The following is a 26,474-nucleotide window of genomic DNA, read 5'->3' on the forward strand; positions in this document are numbered from 1 at the left end:
CCAAATGGAAGGAAAGATATAAAGAAATGATACATCTCCTATCTTTTGTCTCCACTTCTTTGTTTGGCTCAAAAAAACGGAGCCAAAAACTGCATAAAAACGGCATCAAAATTTGGCTTTAGTTTAAATAATCACAAGTGACATTGCGACTATCACAAAGTTCTGACATAGCTCAAATTGTGATAGTTGCAAGTCTGATAGAAAGACAAAAATCTGTTCTGTAACCATCTCCACCGGGCCATATTACCTCATCACATGTTCACTTTAGGAACAATGAGTGGTTGTTTGCTGGAGTAAGTAAAAAGCAACAACATCACAGTCTGTGTGTGCGCAATATAATGAGCAAAAATAGCGTCGTGTGTCACCACAGAGCAGCAGCGCTCAGGCGACCGGTTCAGGGGCCGGAGGGGGCGGGGCACACGGGGAGGAGAGCGCTCGGCAGCTTCTCGGCTGCACTTAGTACATAGCTCAATCACTGCTCCGTCACAGCCCGGGAGAGGAGGCTCGTAACTCATTTCACTAGTACAAGAACCAAAGTGACGGACAGACTATCACAACTCCCATCATCCTGGAGGACTGGCTGGGGATGGAGCTGCTGCTGGCATAGTCCCTGGATGTTAACTTCTGCTGAGTGTGACAGAGAACTCCATCATGAGGTGTTTGGGGGTCATCCTGGTCTTTGTGAACGCGGGTAAATGTCTATTTTCTATGAACTATTTGTCACTAGGGACGGCGAGGTCCAACCTTATTCAGCTCCGGGGGCAGCGCTGTATTGTTCGGTGCTGTACAGGTGTTGTGTACTATGACAGCACAATGGGGCGACAATGAAGACTAGACTGTTATATAGGACTTTCATCTCTCTATAGACTTGTCAATTATCACCAGTATTCGTGTGATGGGCACATGCCTCCCTGCCAGTGTTGCCCAGTACTTGGGAACAGCTCCTTCCTCAGACCTTACAGTGTTTACTTCACCCATCTAGCACATACTGGTTGTACTGGGTATAAGTGACTGTCTCTTTATGTACTACTACCCATCATCAACATTGAGAGCAAGAGATGGAGTTTCATATAAAAGTAGGCTTTTACCGTAAAGAATCTCGCTCCAACCACTAAGTTACGGTCAGAGCAGCTGTTATCTTTACATCTGGGCTAGCTCTTGGAGTCGACATGCCTTGTCCCATACACTCAGTGGCTCTTTGTGGGTCTTATACTAAGGAAATAGGTGGATCTAGACCAGGTCTCTAATGTAATAGGGCATTTTATAGGGTTCACAGACGCCATTGGTTTCTTTGTTATCTCATCACATATGTTGCTTATCTTTCTTTTTTATTGTTATATTTTAGACTGTGTTTGAATAGACTATTTGTAGCATTTGTGGCTCCAGCTGTTGCGTGACTATAAGTCCTGTAATCCTTTAGCCGTAATCTACTGCCATGCTTGTTTAGTGAAAACTATAAACTGTCCATGTTGGAAACCGGCTCTTAGATGGTCGTCCATCAATACTTTTGTCCGATAGTATTACAAACATGCACAAAGATGTCAGATGGAAAAATGATAAACTGTGGGTACCGGCTGACTTCATGACTACGGCAAGCTTTAGGCTTGTCATACACATTAGACAAATGTTGACGGATCCTGCTGACTAGAGATGAACGAAATTCAGAAAATATGATTTTCAGGCGTTTTGCTGACATAAAAAAAATGTCCTTTTACATGTATGAAAGACAATGGAGACTAAAATGTGGACCCAACATTCAGTGTCCTTTGTCTTATCAGTGGCAAATACAGATGTAATAGGAAATTCACTCATTGCCGAAATGCAGGGGAAGTAAATTGACTGTCTACCAAATTGTGCCTTCGGGAGAAACAAGGAGCAGCTTCTTGTACTTGAACTTGTCTGAACCTTTGTTTTTGACTGATAAGCGGCGTCGAATCAGCTGCTTATCGCCCCTAAACGTGCATGATTGCTCTTTCTAAGCACGAATGTTTAGTCGGGGAAGATAGCATTTTGCCGACAGTTATCTTATGTGTATGGTCAGCTCATCATAGATCTATTGATAGTTAATGTCAATATAATAAAGACAATATAATAATCATTAACATCTTCAAGTAGGAATATATATATATATAAATAATACCAGTATGGTCTATTGATACATGTGTTTATTATTCTATAACATATTAAAATATAACATGTATTGGATATAACATGCCATTTTATTGTTTTCATTGACAATATACGTTAGAATGATCACAATTGTAAACTGTATTGTGCATGCAACGTATAAGGCAGCCCTCCCTCTGGTATGTATTTCCAGTATAATCTGAATTTATTTGCTCATGTTGGTGCCGTGACGGGAGTAGAGAGGGTGGTGCATTCACCAAACCCCAAGGGGTGCCCAGTTAAGTTACTGGCAGAGAAGTGAACCCATATGCAGTGTCAATCTGACTTTCTGTCTAGGAGCGTGTTTGGCTTTTTTTTCTGTCTCTTTAATAAAGAATATACACCACCACTTCTCTGCAGGGAGAGGGGTCTAGGCACCCTCATTCTTGGAATTGGTTGGGTCGCTGACATTTTCTTTAAAATCCTTTTAAAGAAATTTGCTGAAGGTGTTCAGATGCTTTGTAGTGTTCTGTATCCCTTGTAGACTTGTATCCCTTGTGAGGGTCTAAGCATTTCATTTAGGTAGAAAGAGGATCTGTCACTAGTTTAGAATTTCCCAATCTCCTAGCTAATCCAATAGGCGCTGTCACACTGATAATGCTAGTCAAAATTGTGTCCCAAAACCTTTATTATTTAAAAATGTATGAGCTTTTTTTTCTAAATATGCAAATGAGGCTATACTTGATAAATGGGCATCAACACCAGCGATTCTCCTGAGGTGGCGGCACCCCACAGCCTCTGACGCTGTCCTATCAGCATGAAGCTGCTTCACACAGTGTGAGAGACTGCGGCTGGAGGGAAGGGTGATCACTTCAAATAGCCATATCTCCGGCTGTGGATGACCTAGAACAGCGGTTCTGGTGACATATGATGAGCGTTTTACTTTTTTTTTTAAATCGCACTGTAGTTATCAGCAGCAAAGCGCCTATTACATTAGTTAGGAGATAGGGAATCAAAGGGTAACTAAACGTTTAACATCCTTCTGACATGTCATAGTGACATGTCAGAAGTTTTGATCGCTGGGGGCTTGAGCACTGAGACCCCCGCTAAAACGAAGCGGCAGAAGTGCTGGTGTGACCGCTGGGTCGCTTAATTTCTGTTTGGCTTTTCTACGTTTAGTTACCCTTTAATAAACTAGTGACAGATCCTCTTTAATGTACAATGTGCTATTGACCGTATTGTAGTTAGTTTGCATTACTTGTGTTGTGTAGGTTAGATTACATTTTTGGATTAGCTGTACAGTGAATGACATGAATGGTAAAGCAGTAGTGGAAAGATCAGTACTGCTTGGAAATACATGCCCCCCCCCCCCCCCGCTCCTTGACATTGTATTGCTACATTATGAAGGAAGAATTCATTTCACATAGTAAATGACATCACCAGCAATTAAATATGAAGGGCAAAGTGAATTCTACTTGGAAAAACCACTTTACTTGCTCATAATGCTGTATCATGTATTATTGATGGTTTTCTAGTGTATGAAGAAGCAGTGAACATACTAAGCAGGGGCAACATTCACGTGTACTCATAGCATGATATCAAGGGTGTAATACGGCTGTTATGAAATATAATTGCCTTTACCGGTTTTTAGGCCCCACTCCAATTTTACCTTGCTATTGTCCTTGTTATCGTATAGTTACTATATACTTTATTGGTATATACTTGTTATAGTAACACTACCCAGCTTACAGTATATATGCCCATTACTGAATAACTACTTTTAAGGCCTCGTTCACACCAGCTTTGGGTTCCGTTTGGGGTTTCCATTCATCCATTCCGTCAGAGGGACAGATGAACAGAAAACCAGACGGAAACCATAGCTTCTATTTGCATTACCATTGATTTCAATGGTAATGCTTCCGTTGCGAATGGTTTCCCTTTTTAGCCGTTCCATAAGGTTTAACGGAAAAAAAATAGCGTAGTCGACTTGATAAAATATAGGATCCCAGGCTTTTAGCTTCGTTGCTTCTATTGAAATTGGTGGGACTGAAATATTTAGAGTTGCATTTCTGAATTTGTCTTTCTTTAACATTTCTTTCCTTGGAAAGAGGGTGGCCACGTCTTGAATTGCCTGTGCCCTGGGTTGCCCAGAGCAGGTTACAACTCTGCACAAAGTCATTATGAAACTAGTTATAACATTAATATTTCACACATATCCTGGAATTTCTAGCCAATATATTACTAAGACATCCACTATAAAAAGGGAAGATAATTGAGGACTAGATTCCTCATAGCACGGGGTCATGTTGAACATGGCACTTGCAGAGATGGCTAATTAAAGAATACAGTAATATGACATATAGATGCCAGTTTTACATTTTACCCGCAGACACCCCTCCCCTTGTACTGGCGTAATAATAGACTGAATGATTATTCTTCCTTTATTTCTGAAATCAGCTGCTGTCTATGGGGGGACGACGACGACAAAATATAAATGCTTACAGTGCAGGTAAATTGACAGCAAACATTGAAATCAGTGGACCGTCATTGGGTTTAGTGGATTCCAGTCAGTACTAGCCTGCCGGTACCTGAAGACCCAGGCCCAGGATTTATTGGCGGACCCAGGCTCTAACACAATAATGGATCCCAAAGGTTTAGCAGAAAACCCCATTTGGAGCTGACCTTGTCGCCGAAAACTTGTCACCAGAGTCCATTCTTTATCAGTTGATTCACAAATAACCCGTATTACCTTATTGTTGCTATGCCTTTTGTATGCAATGATATCATCAAAGTTTGTGATGCAATTAACCCTTTAGTGACCAGCCTATTTTGAGCTTTAATGACCCAGCGATTTTTTTTTTCTCTTTCTTCTGTTTCTTTATCATCTTATTTTAAAAGCCATAACTTTTTTATTTTTTCGTAGACGTGTTAGGGCTTGTTTTTTTGGAGACCAGTTGTATATTTTTGATGGCACCATTTTGGGTGTACATATTATTCATTGATTTACTTTAAAACTTTTTTAAGGGGTTATGGAAAAAAAACCAGCAATTCCACCATTCTTTTTTGTGTCTCAAACCCTTCCCACTGCAGCCACTTTTGACCTTCCTGACAGAGCCTTATTTTTCATATCTGACATGTTTCACTTTATGTGGTAATAACTTTGGTATGCTTTTACCTATCCAAGCGATTCTGAGATTGTTTTCTCGTGACACCTTGGACTCTAAGTTAGTGGTGAAATTTGGTCGATACAGTCTAGTATTTAATTGTGAAAAACAGCAAAATGTAGCGAAAAATTGCAAAAATTAGAGTTTTTCTAAATTTAAATGTATCTGCTTGTAAGACAGATAGTTATACCACACAAAATAGTTGCTAAATAGTATTTCCCATATGTCTACTTTAGAGTGGCATCGTTTTTTTGAACATCCTTTTATTTTTTTAGGACGCTACAAGGCTTAGAACTTTAGCAGAAATTTCTCACATTTTCTAGAAATTTTCAAAAGGCTATTTTTACAGGGATCAGTTCAGTTGTGAAGTAGCTTTGAGGGGCATATACAATACAAACCCCCATAAGTTACCCCATTTTTAAAACTGCACCCCTCAAAGTATTGAAAACAACATTTAGAAAGTTTCCTAACCCTTTAGGCGTTTCGCAAGAATTAAGGCAAAGTGGAGGTGAAATTTACAAATTAATTTTTTTGTTGCAGAAATTCATATTTAATAATTTTTTTTCTGTAACACAGAAGGTTCCAGAGAAACACAACGCAATATTTATTGCCCAGATTCTGACGTTTTTAGAAATATCCCACATGTGTCCCTAGTGTTCTAATGGACTGAAGCAGCAGTCTCAGAAGCAAAGGAGCACTAGTGGAGGATTTTAGGGCCTTCTTTTTATTAGAATATATTTTAGGCACCATGTCAGGTTTGAAGAGGTCTTGTGGTGCCAAAACAAAGGAAACACCCCAAAAAAGACCACATTTGGAAACTACACCCACTAGGAATTCATCTAGGGGTGTAGTGAGCATTTTGACCTCACAGGTGCTTCATAGATTTTATTAGAATTTGTACGTGAAAATGAAAAATTTAATTTATTTCAATAAAATGTAGTTTTACCTAAAAAAAAATGTCCACAAGGAATAAAGAAGAAAAAGCCCTCTAACATTTGTAAAGCAACTTCCCTGGAGTATGTAAATACTCCATATATGGGCATAAACTGCTGTTTGGCGGGGCTCAGAAAAGAAGGATCACCATTTGGCTTTTGGAGTACAGATTTTGCTGGATTGGTTTCTTGGCACCATGTCGCTTTTGCAAAGCCCCTAAGGTACCAGTGGAGTGGAAACTGCTTAAAATTGACTCCATTTACGAAACTACACCCCTTTAGGAAATCATCTAGGGGTGCAGTAAGCATTTTGACCCCACAGGTGCTTTTATAGATTTTATTAGAATTAGGCAGTGAAAAAAAATTAAAAAAATTAAATCCTTTTTCTTTAATAAGACGTAGCTTTAGCTCAACATTTTTTCGTTTTCTCAACAAATAAAGGAAAAAAAGAACACTAACATTTGTAAAGCAACTTCTCTGGAGTAAGGAAATACCCCATATATGGTCATAAGCTGCTGTTTGGGCACACAGTAGGGCTCAGAAGGGAAGGAGCGCCATTTGGCTTTTGGAGTGCAGATTTTGCTGGATTGGTTTCTGGGCACCATGTCTCATTTGCAGAGCCCCTGGGACCAAAACAGTAGAAACCCCACAGAAGTGACAACATGTTGGAAAATACACCCCTCAAAGTATTCACCTAGGTGTGTTCTGCATGTTAATCCCGCAGGTGTTTTGCAGAAATTAGTGTGCACTCAATGTTACAGAGTGAAAATGGAAATTTTTCCATAGATATGCTAATATGTGGTGCCCAGCTTGTGCCACCATGACAAGCAGGCTCTCTAATTATTAAGCTGTGTTTTAGAAAACCCTACATGTGGCCCTAATCGTTTGCCTGGACATTCGACAGGGCTCAGGAGTGAAAGAGTACCATGCGAAATTGAGGCCTAATTTGTCGATTTACAAAGTAATAGTTCACAATTGCAGGGTTCTGATGTGAAATAATAAAAGAAACCCCTGAGAAGTGACCCCATTTTGGAAACTACACCCCTCAATGCATTTATTAAGAGGTGTACTGAGCTTTTTCACTCCACAAGTCTTTTCCATAAATGATTGCGCTCTGGATGATGCAAAGTTAAGATTTTTAATTTTCCCCTAGATATGCCATGTCATTGGCAAATATGCCGTGCTCAGCTTGTGCCACTGGAGACACACATCCCAAAAATTGTTAAAAGGGTTCTTCCGGATATGGCGATGCCATATATGTGTAAGAAAACAGCTGTTTGGGCACACTGTAGGGCTCAGAAGGGAGGGAGCACCATTTGGCTTTTGGAGCGTGGATTTTGCTTTGTAGTAGTTTTGTTTGGAATATTACTGATATTTCAGTTTATGATGCGGGGGTATATGTAAGCCGGGCAGAGTACATCAGGGGCATAGTCAGGGGGTATAATAATGGGGTAAGAAAAAAACAATAAAATAATCCATAGATGTGTGTTACGCTGTGAAGCAATGCTTTATGCAGAGGCCAGTGTAAAACTAATAAATGGTGTCCTTATCCTCCTTTTCGTCCACACTCTGCACCGTTGCAGTTTGTGGAATTTTGTTGGGAAGTGTTGTCCTGGTGTAGTACGGGCACCCTCGCTTCCATCAGATATGTTTGGGCTCTCCTGGTACCCTAATTTTAGGGCCTTGATAATTCGCCTCCTGAAACAGAAGAAATGTTCCCCTCGGGCCTGCACAACTGCATATTTTTTATTTCCTGACTTATTGGAGCCTTAACTACTTTATTTTTTCATAGACGTAGTGGTATGAGGGCTGTTTTTTTGCGGGATGAGCTGTAGTTATTATTGGTACCATTTTAGGGTACATGCGACTTTTTGATCACTTCTTATCCTATTTTTTGGGAGGCAAGTTGAACAAAGAACAGCAATTTTGGCATAGTTTTTTTATTTTTTTATATACAGCCTTTACTATGCGTTTTATAAATGACATGTTCAGTTTATTCTGCGGGTCAGTACGATTCAGACGATACCATATTTATAGCACTTTTTTAAGTTTTACAACTTTTTTCACAATAAAATTACTTTTGTAATTTTCGTGTTGTAAGAACCATAAAGTTTAATTTTTTTAGTCGACGGAGCTGTATTTGTTTTTTGTGAGACTAGTTATAGTTTTTATAGGTACCATTTTTGGATACATGCGACTTTTTGATCACTCTTTATTACAATTTTTGTAGGGAAAAGTGACCAAAAAACAGAAATTCTGGCATTGTTTTTTAAGTTTTTTTTTACGCCGTTCATCGCATGGAATAAATAAAATAATATTTTTATAGTTCAGGCTGTTACGGCGATACCAAATATGCATGGTTTATTTTTTCAATAATAAAGGACTTGATAAGGGAAAAAGGACGATTGTGGTTTTTTTTTATTACTGGAAACTTTTATTATATTTTTCCCAACTTTTTTTTTCACTTTTTTAGGTCCCTACTAGGGGACTTGAAGATCCAACTGTCAGATTTTTTTTTCTAATACATTGCACTACCTATATAGTGCATCGTATTAGATCTGTCAGTCATTCACTAACAGCATGCCGATTCGGCTTCCGTAATGGCAGAGCAGGAGGCCATTGTTAGGCCTCCTGTTGCCATAGCAGCAGTCGGCAGCTCTGTGATCGCATGGCAGGGCTGCCGATCTGCTGCCAGCCACTAAGATGCTTTCGATCGCTGCATCTAAGGGGTTAATGGCAGGAATCGGAGCTAGCTCCGGTTCCTGCCGTTACAGATGAATTTCAGCTGTAACATGCACTGACATCCACCGCTGAGGACGCCGGCTGAGCTCCTGAGCCGGCGCCATATTGCCGGCGGCTACGGAAGCCTTTCAGTCGACTGTCACCATTCCGTCAGGTTTCCGTGTTTTTGACGGAATCAATAGCGCAAACTGAAACCATTAGCAATGTTTCCGTCACCATTGATATCAATGAAGAAAAGAAACACAAAATAGGCAGCACATCCAGTAGTTGGTGTTCAGAAAAGAAAGAGCTTTATTAGCCCAAATGCAACTTTTCGGCTCAATATCCTAGAGCCTTTCTCAAGCTCTAGGATATTGAGCCAAAACGTTGCATTTGGGCTAATAAAGCTCATTCTTTTCTGAACACCAACTACTTGATGTGCTGCCTATTTTGTGTTGCTTCAAGAGTTTGGGGATGATAGTCAAATCCCTGGGATCTGGACCCAATTTCTGTGACCAGTGCTGCTAGAACCCTGGATTGTGTATTGATATCTATGGTGATGCAAATGGAAGCTAAGGTTTCCGTTGCCATTCCGTTGAGGGGTTCTCCCGACGGAAACCTCTGACAGAACCCCTCAATGGAAAGCCAACGCTGATGTGAACAGACCCTTACTGTGCAGTTTAAATAACAGAACAGTTTGGGTGGTTATGGACGTGGCAATAGCAATTATGTGTTAAATTTTTTTCATAATAAAGCATTTTGCAAGAGAAAAAAAAGTATATTTTTTTAATGTTTTTTTATCACAATATTTATTGATATATTTTTTTACTTTTTTTTTATTTTTTAGTCCCACTATGGGACTTCGCCGTTCAATGTTTGATTGTTTTTATAAACACTGCAATGCTTCTGTGTAAAACGGACAGGTAGGGCCTAATAGGCATACACTGGTGGCTGACCTAGGGCCCTCTGTTAGACCTCCTGCTGCCATGGAAACCATCGGCACCCCACAAACGCACCGCGGAGGTGCCGATGGGGTGACGGAGCCCTCTTTCTCTGAAACCACTTAGATGCCACAGTTGCTATTGACCACATATTATCGATCCCGGCCATTAGAGTAGGAGCCCGGCTGTTTTTAGACAGCTTGACACCCACTTTAACTACCACAAGACACTTGTGCTGGGCTTATGATGCAGCGCCACAAAAAGGCAGCACTGTGGCATAACTACCCTTAATGAATGCCCTAATAAGACATATGGTTGGTCATTAAGAGGTTAAAAGTGGATGTGCACATGTTGTGTATAGATGGAGGATGGCCTCTCAGAGTGATTTCCTCTGGTGGGCCCAGTCCAACACAAATTCCAATGGTCCTCAAGAGCCAAAAGCCAAGAGGGCTTTTTTCTCTAGCTGACGGGGAGATTCATATCCAGGAACCTCTCCTCTATTAGCTCAGCATAACTAAATAGGGCCTTTAAAAGGGAGTTGTGTAGTCAATATGAGCCAATTAATGTGATTTTAAATAAGAAATATCCCAAAGTTTGAAATATTGTAACAATTTTACTCCACACAGAAATCTGACATGTCATCCTAAGCCCTAAGCAGGTACAAATCGTTGATGAAAATGCAGCAGCTGCTGCTGCTTTAAGACACCCCAAAAACATAGCCACATGTCTGTCACTAGCATGAACGTTTATCCTATACAAACCGCAGTAAACTCAGTTTACAGGTTTAGTTAGGCTCATTGCACAGACAGTGAATGGTTTGTACAAGCTGTCAGCATGAATACACTCAACTCGTCTCGATCAAAAGATCTTAATAACATTTGAAAAATTGTTACCACTTAATTTAGGTATAAAAATGGTGTGGGCAGATTAAATTATCATAACTAAATCATAATTCCAGACATTTCAACAAAAAACTTTCAGGGTGTGTGTCTCAGGGTGAACAATAAAACTGCTGCATTTTTTTTGTTAAAAAATCTCCAAGTCTTACCTTTTTGTTTTCATGCAGGCTTACCTTGAGCTGACAGCTATATTCATTTGATTGAAACGCACTGATGTAACTATTGAATTACGCTTCTTAGCATTTGTTTTTATTTTTTTGGGATTGTAAAACCGACCCAAAACCATGTACATTTATAGTCAGCCAATTAGGGTAAAGGCACTGACACGTCTGACACATCCCCTATGGACAAATAAACATTGGTCGCAGATACTTGATCATGTTTCATGCTCTGTAGGGCTAGATTCAATTAAGTTTGTTTTGCACAGCAAGAGAGATAGAAGGGAGTCTCTTACTGTAAAGGTCCTATCACACTGGCCGATAATGGTCCGGTGCAGCGAGCGGCGATCAACGAGACACTGTCACACGGAGCTACAGATGGGGGCGAGTGGTCGGTACTCCGATCGCTCGTCCCCATACGTTATTATCGTGTCGGCAGCGCGTCTCCCTGTTTACACAGGGAGATGTGCTGCCGACAACGATAATATTTTACTTTTTAAAACTATACAACCAGCAGATGATCGAGCATTTGCTCGTTCTTCTGCTGATCGCTGCCCTGTTTACACAGGGCAATTGTCGGCTCGTCTGCCCGATAATCGCCCAGTGTAAAACCCCCTTTACTGACTGCCATGGAGATGTGAGAGTAGATGGGTGTCTCTATGTGACACAGAAATTAGTCATGTGAGAGCTAATACGGCTGACTGCGGTAGCTTTTAGACAGGTACATTTTAGAAAGTAAAGGCAAAAATGTCTAGAGCATTAATGGTTGAGCTTACAAGAAGAAGACCAAACACAATTTGCCTATAAGGCAACTAACTCTATTTTCCACACTACTAACAAAAGGTATTGAATTGTCCTATTCACACAACCTTTATTAAAGGCACGTAGCCTATATTCTAAAAACAGCCCCTGAGCCCAGAAATGTTATCACTCATATAGATGTAATGGTCTGTCTCTGCTATCAGCAGTACAATTAATATACTGTCTGTCTATACTAGAGGGAAGCGTCTGCAGACCGCTATCCCAGAATTGATTCTGAGCTGATGGTATGTTAAAAACATTCACCAAAGTCCCCCCAAGAAGAAGACTGCACAGTTATGTTGGCCATACACATGAGATAGCTATCGACTGACAGCTATTCCCCCTGAATCCACCATAAACATGCACCCTTGTTTATTCCAGTAAGGAGAGGGGAATAAGCCACTGCAGTCTTATCTTCTGTAGGAACAGAGGATCGGTCATGTTGAAATTCATATAATTCTTTCCCCCAGTATATGCTGTTGGGGAAAGAGTTGGGAGGCCCCTCATCCACACAAGATCATTGGCCGAAATATGTGTTTAGCCACCTTTACTTTACAATGGGGGCTCAATCATGCTTCCACATTTATTGTCCATGGGGTAGGACATTGAGAATTGCTGCATGGCATATATGGTGCTTATTCCAATTTAATTGAGAATTGTAATAAAGAAAATAGAATTTTTATGTTTGTTTATTATTTTTTCAATCTTCGTCTTTGTTGCTCTGCGTTATTTTTTTTATAAATATGCAAATCTTGCAGATGAAAGAGTATGCAGGGTGAAACGTCTCCATACAAAGGGAATGGTACTATTCAGAGTTCACAGTCTTCAGAGCACTCCCTAGTCTAGTTCTGAAACATCTATATCTAAGAATGTATTATTCTCACATAATGAACAGACTTCAGTCATCTTCAAAGAAGCTGAACTTGGGCAGCTGCCAGACCAACTGACATGGGCTATACACCAGTATCAATGCAAAATCAATCTAGGGGGAGGCAAACATTCTTACTTCATAAAAGAGTCTAGTCTTTTGTACTAGTTGTGAAACAATTATTTCCCAGTACTAAGTTTTTTGGGGTGAACAGTCACAGCAAAGATAATCTAATATGTTCATATTTTTAAGTAGTGATGCGGCAAAGAGCTCTTACACTACCACTTTAAAGGGGTATTCTCTGACATTTCTAGAAGTGAACGGGAGTTACAGAAACAGTATAGCACAGCGACCCTGGCTGTTCTTAGAAGTCTGGAGCTATGGAAACAACGTACCTCACTGTGCTACGCTGTTTACAGAGCTGCCATCCCCTTCTATAGGAGTTATGGAAACAGTGTAGCTTGGAAAGCTCGGCCAGCATCAGCGGGAGAAGGTAGGATAAGAGTCGGGGCCCTGTTTTAAAGATAGGTGCGTGTCCCAGATGTAGGATCCGCATCTATCAGACATTTATGGCATATCGTGTGGATATTACATAAATGTTGAGATGGGAATACCCTTTCAAGTCTGACAGGGAAACACTCCAAGTCATGGAACAGATTTGAGTGGTTTAGAAATCTGTTACCATAGCCATACATATTATAGATTAACACTTATATTGGCCAATATATCAGTGTGTTAGAAAAGTACACAAGGCTCTCGTAGAAGCCTAATGTTTATACGTAGGTAGACACTACTGTAGTCTGCTCATGTAATTGAGGTTTGGGGGGTGGCTCCCCTTAACATTGCATAGCTTGTTGTCACTTTATGTAGTGGACTCATCTCATGGACTAAATTATGGTACATTGCCAATTGTGTACGAAGAAAATAAAAAAAGACTTCTGTTTCGTCACATCAGGATAGTCTAATATTTTACTATGATCCTAAATGTCACGATCTATGGGTATAGGGACCCACTTGGCCGCACCGCCATAGCAGAGTAGCAGCTGGCCAAGCAACAGTGTACCAAGTCTATACAAAGTCCAAGCACGAGGGTATCCGCAATAGTCCAGACAGTAGCAGCGGCTTATGCACAGATGGTTCTTTGACGACAGGTGATGCAAAACGTGGCAGTAGGTACCAGGCGTGGCAGATGACACCAGACGTGGTATAAGACAGCAGGCGTAGGAGACGGCACAACACGACTCCAACACTAGAAAGGGCACATGAACAAATACAGCACGGTATACAGGTAGCAGGGTACGGGAACACTGGGAACAGGATACAACTAAGGGGCCATTTTCAAGACTAACATAGGAATACAAACAACGCTCAGGCAAGGAGTGAAAGGGCAGTACCCTTTTTATAGTCCAAGGTGATCTGTGGATAATTAGTTCATTTTTTACGTGTGCGCGTTCTGGCCCTTTAAGGCCGGGAACGAGCTCGCGCGCGCACCCTAGGGGTTACTGCAGGGCAGGATGGCAGCATGTGCTGGCGTCTCCGGGGAGGGAGACGTCTGCAGGATGAAAGTGGTCTGCGGTCGCGGCCATCAGCAGGTAAGGGGAGGCGGCGGTCCGCTAACGCGGCCGTTACACTAAACTATACAAGTAATGTTTGGACCCATCATGAAACTTGTAAACTTCCCAGTGAGTTAAAATTGGTGAAAGGGTTATAAAGCATGTGAGAACAAAGAGTACCCTTCTATACACCATTACATGCTATTACATTCAGACAAAACTCAACATTTTGCAATGAATAGTTCTTGGTTGTCTCAATAGTGTCCATTGGCCAAGAGTCAGTCATCAAGCTACTAACCTTGAAGCTCAGGAATCCAACATCCTCACAAATGGGGTTGGTGGGGGGGGGGGGTGGAGGAAACCGCAAGGACCAAAAACAACTACTAATCTGAGTCTAGATTAGGGTATGTGCACACGATAAGTGTATTTTACGTCTGAAAAGACAGACTGTTTTCAGGAGAAAACAGCTGCCTCGTTTCAGACGTAAAAGCTCCTCCTCGCATTATGCGAGGCGTCTGTGACGCTCATAAATCTTGAGCTGCTCTTCATTGACTTCAATGAAGAACGGCTCAAATTAAGTTGCAAAGAAGTGTCCTGCACTTCTTTGCCGAGGCAGTCATTTTACGCGTCGTTGTTTGACAGCTGTCAAACGACGACGCGTAAATGACAGGTCATCTGCACAGTACGTCGGCAAACGCATTCAAATGAATGGGCAGATGTTTGCCGATGTATTGTAGCCGTATTTTAAGACGTAAAACGAGGCATAATACGCCTCGTTTACGTCTGAAAATAGGTCGTGTGAACCCAGTCTTACTGTAAGAGAAGCAGTCTAAATTAACCATAGGCCCAACAATGCGTGGATGTGGATTTAGAGGTGGAGAGTCTCAGTCATAACTATATATCCAGATGAACATGTCTTGATCTAGGCCTCCTAGAAGAATGTCCTAATGGGAAGAATGGACGATCATAATTCAGCATGTTGTAAAGTGACCTGGGGTCTGAGATCAAACCTTGTGTCAGCATCTCTTCACCCTTCTATAAGTAAAACAATGAGAAACTGCAGCTCTTAAAAAAGTAATGCAATCTCAGAGAGAGTCCATAATATCTGATGTGTTTTGCACATAACAGATGGTGCTATGATTCTAGGGACTTATGGCTCCTTGGGACTAAACAGTGATCTTGTAGACCTTGTGATTCATATCTCCTGGTAACTGGGTTTTACCCATACAATTTTTATGAACAACTGTAGTCAAATATATGCAAACTGGAGAAATACTGTAGAATATCAAATGTGTTTAGCCATGTCAAGTACATAAAAAACCATTGTAAGTTAAACAATCTCTGCACCTTGCTGAAATAAAACTTTGACAACAGAAGTCATTTAGATCAGAAAGTACAGACTCACCTGGTGCTCAAATGTCATATCAGTAAAGGTCACTTTTCCCAGAGCGCAGGACAAATATGCACAACACACTGATCACAGGTTATAAATTAACCCTATTGTTTTCCTGATAAGAGGAGTTTAACCAATATATTCTAACATAACAGCTGATTCGTGGTTAAGTAAACAAAAGCGTTTCCATCTGGAGGGATGTGGTGAACGATCCTTCCATCTGGTCCAGTGTGCAAGAGGGGGGTGGGAGATGGAAAAAGTACAGTATAGATTACTGTAAAACAGAGGATAAGACAGGTGTAGTCATGAACCAATTATTAATTCTATCTCCATGGAAATAGATGTGTACGTGGAAGTAATAAGCATCCATATAGACACAAAGCATTTCAGTGGGTTGGAACTAGAATAAAATGTGACAAAATGCTGAGTTTAACCCCTTAATGACCAGCCTATTTTAGACCTTAATGACCAAGCCATTTTTTACGTTTTTCCATCATCTCATTCAAAGAGCTCTAACTTTTATATTTTTGCGTCGACATAGCTGTATAAGGTCTTGTTTTTTGCGGGACAAGTTGTAAATTTTAATAGCACCATTTTGGGTACATATAATTTATTAATTAACTTTTATTAACTTTTTTCGGGGGGAATAGAAAAAAAACTTCAATTTCGCCACCCTTTTTTGCGTCCTAAATTTATGCAGTTTACCGTGGGGTATAAATAACACAATAACTTTATTCAGCGGGTTGTTGCGATTGCAACGATACCAAATTTATATAGATTTTGTATGTTTAGCTACTTTTTTTTTCAATATTATTTGTTTTTATATTTATTGGTTTTCTATATTTGAAGAGCCATAACTTTTTTATTTTTTCGCCAATGCAGTTGTATGAGGGCTTTTTTTTTTGCGGAACAACTTTTTATCGGTACCATTTGGGATTAGATGCGACTTTTTGATCACTTTGTAGCAAATTTTTTTTAAGGCAGGATTCAAAGAAAACACCAATTTTTGCATTGTTTTTTATTTTATTTTTTACGATGTTCATCGTGCGGGTTAAATGATGTAATAACTTTATAGTTGGGGTCGTTACGGACGCGGCGATACCAAATATGTGTAACTTTTTATACTTTATTTTGTCTTTATTAATAAAGCAGTTTGTAAGGGGGAAAAGTGAGTTTTTCACTATTTTTTTTCCACTTTTTTTTCTCCACATTTTATGAAACTTTTTTACTGGTCCCACTAGGGGACTTCACTATGCGATTATCCGATCGCATTTATAATACACTGCAATACTTTTGTATTGCAGTGTATTATGCCTGTCCGTGTAAAACGGACAGGCATCTGCTAGGTCATACCAGAGGCATGACCTAGCAGGCATACACTACAGGCAGACCTTGGGCCTTTATTAGGCCACCCCTGGCTGCCATAGAAGACACCGACACTCGGCGATCTTATCGCCGGGTGCCGGTGGGATGGGAGGGAGCTCCCTCCCTCTCTCCAAAACCACTCCGATGCGGCGCTCACTAACGGGTTAAACATGACCTGGCTGAGGCAGTGTCTTCCACGTAGACTAGGAAAGCTTCATCCCCCTAACTTTTTGCATAGAGATTAGCGATCCTTCAAAAACCTTGCCTGCAAAAAAAGGGGCTAATCCAATCACCCCAACTTTTATTTCTCTTTGTTATCTAATAAAGTCATTGCTGATGGAAAATGTTTAAAATATATTATCATTTTACTCACAGTGATTTGGGATTTGGTCCTTCTAATACATTGCAGAAGAATAATATTTTTATTGTAAATCTCTTACAACAGAGAGGCATGAGTACATTATTGTAGTAGAACAGAAATGCAGCTCCTCTTTCTCCCCCTAGAGATTAATCTAAACAGAGAATGGGGGACATTTAGTATTTTAACAGGAAAGAATAACCTTTCCACTGGGCCCTGCTATGTACAGTAGCTCTTAGTGGGTTGCAACCATGCTACCCTATAATTCCCTGATTCGTAACCTTATTACCATGGGGGAATCCCTGAACAATTTTTCCACTATTGGAGAACCCCTACTCCACTCTCAAAAAGCTTGGGGTAGGGGCAGGTAAACGGCCGCGGTCGCGGACCCCCGCAGGAATAAAGGATCAGGCATGTAGAAATTCAACTTTTGCTGTTGGGGCTAGAGTCCCGTTTGGCCAACTTTCATCTAATGTGTATGGGCACCATTACTGGGCTTATAGCTCAGAGTGTGTGGTCACACAGCTAGCCTGGGGCTATCCCATTAAAGCTGAACAGATTTTTATCTGTTGTGTTTAAAGGTAGGGACAAGATGACTGGCACTGCCGTGTGACAGTTATTTTACATTAAACCTTATGTAGATCTGGCTTCTCTGCTTCTATGACCATCCTTCTACTTACATGTATCACACATTGGACAATGAGTGATGGGTTATATCGTATTCTTGTGCTACCCTAATTTACAAATAATTTACTATGGAGGATGACTGGAGAAAAATGTTATGGACTGACAAATCTAAATGTGAGGTGTTTGGATCATAAATGAAACATAATAGTCTTGCAGATAATTGAATAAAGTTGAGTTGCCAAATAGTCTGCTTGTAATTTACATATACCATTTTTATTTTTAATATTCAAGGCTTTTAAAAGATTTCAGGAAGTTCAAATAAATTTTAATAGAAGGGTAGGTCAAAGGTTTACTGGCACATCTATTCCTCTGTACAAATACCATGTCAGCAGTGATGTTCTTGTATATTGCTTCAGGGAGAAGAACACGGTGATGACATTAATCCAACACTGTACGTCAGAAAATAGTCCGTACACGTACCACTTTCCAACTTTTGGGTACACTGCAAGTATTTAAACATTATAATAATAAAATGTTGTATTTCTAAATAGAAGAGTAGGTGGTTTTTTTTTCAGAGATATGGCACTTCCATCATCAACACGTGTTTCCATTATTCATTTGCCTATATTAACTGGGTATACACTAGAATCTTGGCAGGTATTCAAAATGGTGGCATATAGCATATTTACAGTAGGCACTAAAAAGAATTCTGCATTAAGTAGGCCAATATCAGTAAGTTATTTAGATAAAAATGAAGGTTACTGTCATGTCCATGGCCGCGGGCTGTCAGGCTCACTCACCTCCTGACGGCCGCAGCCATGGGTCTGCGAGTGCTGGCCCCAGTCTCCTCCTCAGGAGACGCAAGCGCTCACTTCCGCTTACCTTGACCGGGTCCTGTAGGGTGCGCGTGCGCGCTCGTGCCCGCTCTTAAAGGGCCAGCGCACACACCTGAAGTTAATGTTAAAATTAGCCCGTGAGTACCCTGGACTATAAGAAGGGCTCAGCCCCTTCCTCCCTTGCCTGAGCGTTGTTGTCGTACCCTAAGTTTGTCTAGCAAATGGTCTCCTAGTGTTTTCCAGTTCCCAGTATTCCCCGTTCCTGTACCTGTATCCTGTATCCCGTGCTACCTGGTCAAGTGCCATGCTGAGCTGTAGTCGTGCTGTGTTGTATTCCACGCCTGTCCTGCTACACCACGCCTGACGTCTGCCTGCTGTCTAAGTCCCGGCCAAGCCTGTCATTGCTACTGTCCGAGCTGGCACAGGTACACTATATGAACTATAGACTGTGACCTGCGTCCTTTTGCCCAGCTGCCATACTGTCAAGTCGGTACGGCCCAGTGAGTCCACGTACCCAACGTGACAGTTACATATCAATAGCTATGTTCTCCATCTCCTCATAAAGGTCTTGGATCAGCTGTGCATGTTTCTCTCAATAGGAGAATGGAGATTGGTGGCTACCATACATCTTTGCTGCTGCTGTTCTTCACAGAGAAGAAAGAATGGGGTAGGTTTCCAGCCTGCCTGGTCCTTCTTTCCTCCCACAAGTGACATAGGCAGACATGGAAGATCCTGTTGAGCTTGGCAGGGTCCTTTGAGAAAAATCTAGTCTCAGCTTATAGAGAACAGAGAGGAGAAATAATTAAATTATGTTGATGTTATCTATGAAGTTCATCCAGTTAAACATTTCGTGACCTTCATTGCATTTCACTTCTCCACACTTCCCCCTCATAAACTAACTGACTACATTTGTCAGCTTCACTTCAAAAACTCCAGTGATACTCAATGAGTGAACACAGGTAGATTGTTGTATCTATAGCTGATGTGAGGGTGCAGATATAATGTGGAGTGAGTGGTTGGGAGTCACCATTAAGAGGTACCAGAGGTGTAACTTGTAGTCTGTAACAGCCCCCCCCCCCATCTACTATGTACCACTCAGAATACTGATGTATTTTTATGTTGTAGAGAGATATCAAGCACCTACAATAATTTTGAACTTAATACATCAGCCAAATGGTCTTTGGATGTACACTACCTGTGCTTGTAATGACGGGGTAGGGAGACAGACAGGTGAGCCCTAATCTACCCACCACTCAGTCCCTGCCTACTTGCAACGGCCCGTCCTAGGCAACGGCGTACAACTGGGCGACGGTCCCTACGGTCAATAAGTGCACGACAGACAAACAGACAAAGGTACACAGAAGCTAAGGGAAATGGGGCAGTTGCCCACGGCAACACAGTGAGCAACAAGAGTAGTGAACGAGCAGAGTCAAACCAGGAGTGCACGAGGTACAAATCGCAGAGCAGGAGCGTAGTCAGTAAAGCCAGGGTCAAAAATGAAGCAATAATCATAGCAGGAGCAACAGAGCCAGGAAACAGAAAAGAATCACAGGCAAAGGAGGAGCAGGAAATGCAGGTATAAATAGACAGAGGGCGGGAGCTAGCTCCGTCTGGCCAGGCTGTGATAGGCTCTCCCACTTCTCAGCCTCCCAGCCTGACTGGTAGAAGATCGTGTCACTCTCTCAGACTTAGGAGCAGGTGCAGACTGATTACCCACGGGCGTCGACACAGAAGCTGTGTCTGGCAGATCCTTTAGGCCCTGTTCACACAGAGTTTTTTGCAGGAGGAAAATTCCTCCTGTAAAAACTGACCCTGGAGGTTTTCATGTTTGATGTGGTTTTTGACGTGGTTTTTGAGGCGGTTTTCCAGGCGGTTTTTCAGGCTGTTTTTGCCGAGGTTTTCACACGCATGAGGCTGGGTTCACAAAACCATGTTACGTCCATAATGTACGGAACGTATTTCGGCCGGAAGACCCGGACCGAAGACAGTGCAGGGAGCCTGGCTCCTAGCATCATAGTGATGTACGACGCTAGGAGTCCCTGCCTCTGCGTGGAACTACTGTCCCGTACTGTAATCATGATTTCATTTTGACTTCAATGCTGATGGATCCGTTGCTAATGGGATTCCCTACACTGCGGTATTGGTTCCGTCGAAACGACAGAACCCTTTGCACAACGGGGACAAACAGAAACCATTAGCAACGGATCTGTCACCACTTCACACTTGCCTTTCCGTTGAGGGGTTCCCCTGACTGAAAGCACCGACGGAACCCCTCAGCGGAAAACACGCTGATGTGAACAGGCCCACATTAAAAAAAAAAAAGTATACTTACTTCTTGAATCAATTTCCCAACATCAATGTCCATTCGGTGGTACACCTCTGCTGTCGTCATTTCTGTTCCTGAAATGTTAAAAAAAAATAAAAAAGAGATGACATACATGAACAACTGCATAACAAAATTAAAAAATTAAAAATAAAAAATAAAAGTGAAAAAAAAAATTGAAAAAAAAAATTGAAAAAAAAATGTAAAAAAAAAAATATAAAAAAAAAAATGCACAGCTCCATACATGTATAGCATGTATGGAACATAGGAGCAATTGCACTTACTTGTATTCGATTTGGATGCAGGACTTCGGTTTTCTGTATCCCTGAGTTCTGTCCACGATGTTTTTCAGGCTCCACGAGCAGACAGGAAATGACAGCCCCTTGCTGGGCTGGACTAGCAGCAGGAGACGACTCCTGCAAGAAACTCCTCCAAAACACTCGGCAATATACTCGTCAGAAAACACCTCACTAGTTCAAGGTGTTTTTTGACGTGTCCCCATTGCTTTCAATGCAGTTTTGGACGCGGAAACCGCATCAAGAAGTGTCATGTCCCTTCTTTTTGCCGCGAGGCATTTTTTTTACTCGCGGTAAAAAAACTCCTCCGTCTCCCATTGAAATGAATGGGAGTCATTTTGGGTCGTTTTTGGCGCGTTTTCTGACGCGTTTTCCGCGTCAAAAAACGTGTCAAAAAACTCCGTGTGAACAGGGCCTTACAGTGCTGGTAATACATGAACACAATCCTCCCCTCTGCTTGTATGTTCTTGTACCACAGGTCTGGGAAGGCATATGATTTTGTTTTGTACTACTTTATTGCAGAGAATTCTTTAAATACATAAAGAACTTATGACTTTAACTAGAACTGGCGTATATTTAAGGACTATGTGCCAACAAACTTTTTTTTTTTTTTAATTGTTCCAATTCTTTTAGAGTGAAAAATGAGGCAACTTTGCAAGTAGTCTTAATTAAAAATGTCCAATTGTTTTGTGTCTACAGCTCCTGTATAGACCTATCTGTTACCATGGTAACACATTGCAAACAATCCATGTGTAGTCTGATCCTGCAATCATACTCCCTTCCATCTGTCCCCTACTTCTTACTAACATACTATAGGTCAGTTAATTAAAAATTAGGGGACAGATATAAGGCAATATGACTGCAGTATCAGACAACACAGGGTTTGTTTGTTGTCTGTTACCATAGAAACAGATAGGTCTGTTTAGAAGCTGTATGCAAACGACAAACTATAGGACATTTTTTATTAATAAATATTTTAACAATAAAAAAAAAGATTGCTTGCAAAGGTGTACACAGGGGGGGTTGAACTGATGTTGCGTTTTATCATTAATAGTTTGTTAGCACATCATATGTTTTTATATCTTTTTTTTTCTTCAGCTTTGAACTTGTCCATTAACTCCCTGGAGCCGACTGACTGCATATCGGCGGAGCTGCTGTGCAAGAATGATGCCATGTGCAATAACACTTACCTTGTGTTAAAGAACTGCTCTAGATCAGATGCAGTGTACCTTATAAATGCACCAGAATGTCAAGAGGCAGCTGAGCAAATTTCTCAGACTTCCATCATCCACTGCAAATGTCATCATCGTATGAAGAAGGAAGATCATTGTTTGAACATTTATTGGACTGTGCATCCTGTCTATACACTCGGTGAGCCCTTTACACAACTTTCCATCTCTTGAGAAAACATGAACTGGGAGAACAGTGTCCTTATTTTTGCTTCCATACTAGGAGCTTTCCACAAATTATATTGTGTATAATAACCAGTAAATCAATTCTAGAAGTGTAGGTATATAAAAAAGAGTTCCCACCGAAAAATATAAAGCAATACAGTTGCTTTATATTTTAAAACACAACTTTTACTAAATCAATTAATATACACTTAAAGGGTAAGTTCACACAGAGTTTTTCTACACGTTTTTTTGACACTGAAACCGCACAAAAAAACGGCCCAAAATGCCTCCCATTGATTTCAATGGGAGGCGGAGGCGTTTTTTTCTCGCGAGTGGAAAAACCGTCTTGCGGAAAAATGAAGCGACATGCCCTATCTTTGGCCGTTTACGTCTATGACCTCCCATTGACATCAATGGGAGGCAATAGAAAGCGTATTTTGAGGCGTTTTTTGTCCACGGCGCTCAATGGCCGCAGGCGAAATACGCAGCGAAAATCGGCATTCAGGCAGAGCAAAATCTGCCTCAAAATTATAAACGGAATTTCTGCGTGCAAAAAAACTCTGTGTGAACCCAGCCTAAAGGGCCAAAAAAGATACATACAAACATTTAGTATTTAGAATATTCTCCACTAGTACTTTTTTGACAATATCTGAAATGCTGTCACGTTTGCTGATTACCGATTCCGTCTGTCTGACATTCATATAGTTTGGGCAAAACAGCATATGCACACAAAGTTTGCCAGTGCTCTATAAAAAAAAAAGAATGCTTTTACCCAGTCAAATCACTACAGGGCTGTTTCGGTATTTGTGGATGATGAATCCATAAAAAAGATAGATCTAAAAACATGTGCAGGGACAGTTACTATCCCTAATGCTCCCTACTGTTGGAGTAGAGGTTCATAAAAATAAATAAACCGAGATCTGCCAGTGGGCAGCATATAGAAACATGCCATGTCGGGACGGTATGTTTACTTAGGGGCAGCAAAGGGCTCTCGTTAATTAGGGCAAGGTTCTGGTCGGGGCCACTCTCCATCTGGATTGTGGCTCCAAGGTTAGGCCATTAGGGAGGTCTAAAACAACACTAGGGTGTATTAGGGAAAGTAACCATCCCTGCACATGTTTTTTGGTGTACAGGAACAGCCCTGAAGCCATGTGACCGGGTAACACCGTTTTTCTTTCTATAGAGCACTGGTCTATAGTCCCACTCCACAAACTTTGTGTACATATTCTGTTTTGCCCAAACTTTATGCATATCAGACAGACCGCATCGGTAATCAGCAACTGTGACATTATTTCAGATATTGTCACAACAGTAGTATTGGAGAATTTTCTAAATACTGTGTTTGTATATATCCACACTTTTTTGCCGCTTTAAGTGTATAATAAATTATTTACTAAAAGTTATACTTTAATTGTCTCGCCCCTCAACTGTAAGGGTATGTTCACACGGCCTATTTACGGACGTAAATCGGGCGTTTTTGCCCCGAATTACGCCCGAAAATAGCGCCTCAATAGCGCTGACAAACATCTGCCCATTGAAAGCAATGGGCAGACGTTTGTCTGTTCACACGAGGCGTATATTTACGCGCCGCTGTCAAATGACGGCGCGTAACTAGACGCCCGCGTCAAAGAAGTGACCTGTCACTTCTTTGGCCGTAATTGGAGCCGCTATTCATTGACTCCAATGAATAGCAGCGCTAATTACGGCCGTAATTGACGCGGCGTTCAAGCGCCTGCACATGCCGGTACGGCTGAAATTACGGGGATGTTTTCAGGCTGAAACATCCCCGTAATTTCAGCCGTTACGGACCCCCGCCGTGTGAACATACCCTAAGGGGGGATTCACACGAGCGTGTATTCGGTCCGTGCGGGCCGCGTGGTTTTCACGCGGCACGCATGGACCAATACAAGTCTATGGGGCAGTACAGACAGTCCGTGCTTTTTGCGCAGCGTTTGTCTGCTGCGCAAAAAGCGCGACAGGTTCAATAACTCTGCGTATTTCGCGCATCACGCACCCATTGAAGTCAATGGGTGCGTGAAAATCACGCGCACCACACGGAAGCACTTCCGTGGGACGAGCGTGATTCGCGCAACAGCAGTGAAAAGGATGAATGAAAACAGAAAAGCACCACGTGCTTTTCTGTTTCCAAGCATCCAAACGGAGTGTCTTTGCGAGGAGCGAACCCCGACAACCGAGGCAAACTTCACCGGGTTCGGCCAAACTCGTTTTGGCCGAACCCGGCAAAAAAATTTCCGGTCCGCGACGTCGGGAGAGATTCACTGTGCATGGTGCTGAAAGAGTTAAACTGTTTCAGCACCATGGACAGTGACTTGCGATCCCAAAATACATGAACCTGTAAAAAAAACCGAAGTTCTAACTTACCGATTACTCCTGTCTCCTTCCTGCAGTCCGACCTCCCGGGATGACACTTCAGTTCAAGTGACAGCTCCAGCCAATCACAGGCCAAGCACAGGCTGCAGCCAATCACAGGCTGCAGCGGTCACTTGGACTGCCGCGTCATCCAGGGAGGTGGGGCCCGATGTCAAGAGAGGCGCGTCACCAAGGACGCGTCACCAAGGACGCGTCACCAAGGCAACGGCCGGGAAGTTCTCGGTAAGTAGGAACTTTATCTTTTTTTTTTACAGGTTTTTCGCTGTTGTGTTCGGCATTCACTGTCGAGGGTGCTGAAAGAGTTAGCTCTTTCAGCACCTTGGACAGTGACGGGCGTCGACAAGCCTCATCTCTATGATGCCGGCTGCGCGAAAATCACGCAGCCGCGCATCAGACACGCATGACACACGCAGCTGTCAAATGGTTTTTGCGCTCGCAAAACGCCGCGTTGTTTGCGCGCGCAAAAACGCAACGCTCGTGTGAATCTACCCTAATGCTGTATATAATAACCAGTAAAATAACTTCTGTCTGAAGAAATACATTTACTTCTATACTTGTAATGTTCTCCTATCATATATTGTCAGCAAATTATGTTACCTCAAGCAATATTGAAATTATTTGTTGCAACCGTTTTAAATCTGTAGAAACTCTTCAAGAAAAATATTTTTTGTTAAAACTGTCCCCCCCCCCCACAATAAAGTAATTAAAGGGTACACCTCTGCTGAGACCCCAAGCTATAATCTGTGGGAATTTGTCTGCAAGAATTGAATTGCCCTGCAGCACCACCACAGGGGAAATGAAGCATCACACCGTATCCATTAAAATCAGCGGGCTGTCCATGTGATGTGTGGATAAGAGAGAGATGCTGTTTGTAGCCACTTCCTAATTTGGCTAATAGGTGGAGGCCCTGAATTGCAGGATCCCCCTCTATTAACTCAGAATGCCCTGGTATTTGAAAATGGGGTTTCCAAACCAAAACATCCCTTTAAGTGCCACAGAGGCTGTTCATATATCCGAAGAAGTAAAACTCAGAAAGTTCAAACATGATATTTTCCATGTAGTAGGTCTCCCATGTCTGTAAATTATACTAGACTGTGATCCATGATCTAGAAGATTAGGCAGCAGCAAAAGTGTGAGCTGCGTTAGGAAAAGTACCTTGCATTCACCTCACTCACTTTTTAAAGCTCTCAAACTGCAGGTATCATGAACCACTGGTCAGTATTATTATTATGCAGGGTGATTTAGAGGGGTTCAATGGTGCACAGCTGCAATACCAGACAAAGCCCATGGATAGGAGTGGTGCTATTTCTGAGGGAAAAAAAACACACCTTTTTTTCTAATCTCATTC

At 41.6% G+C, this 26,474-nt stretch overlaps 1 protein-coding gene across 1 annotated transcript in view; it reads left to right on the plus strand.

The window, feature by feature from the left end:
- Nucleotides 1–448: 448 nt before the first annotated feature.
- GFRA3 (GDNF family receptor alpha 3) overlaps nt 449–26,474 on the plus strand; it is a 37,850-nt gene continuing 11,824 nt past the window's right edge. The window contains exons 1-2 of the mRNA XM_075860077.1: nt 449–691; nt 22,440–22,712. Of these exons, the coding sequence (XP_075716192.1) occupies nt 652–691; nt 22,440–22,712 (313 nt within the window). The 5' untranslated portion in view covers nt 449–651. The remainder of the gene's footprint in view (nt 692–22,439; nt 22,713–26,474) is intronic.

The sequence above is a fragment of the Rhinoderma darwinii genome, chromosome 3 (assembly GCF_050947455.1).
Source record: "Rhinoderma darwinii isolate aRhiDar2 chromosome 3, aRhiDar2.hap1, whole genome shotgun sequence".
In the NCBI taxonomy this organism is placed as follows: Eukaryota; Metazoa; Chordata; class Amphibia; order Anura; family Rhinodermatidae; genus Rhinoderma; species Rhinoderma darwinii.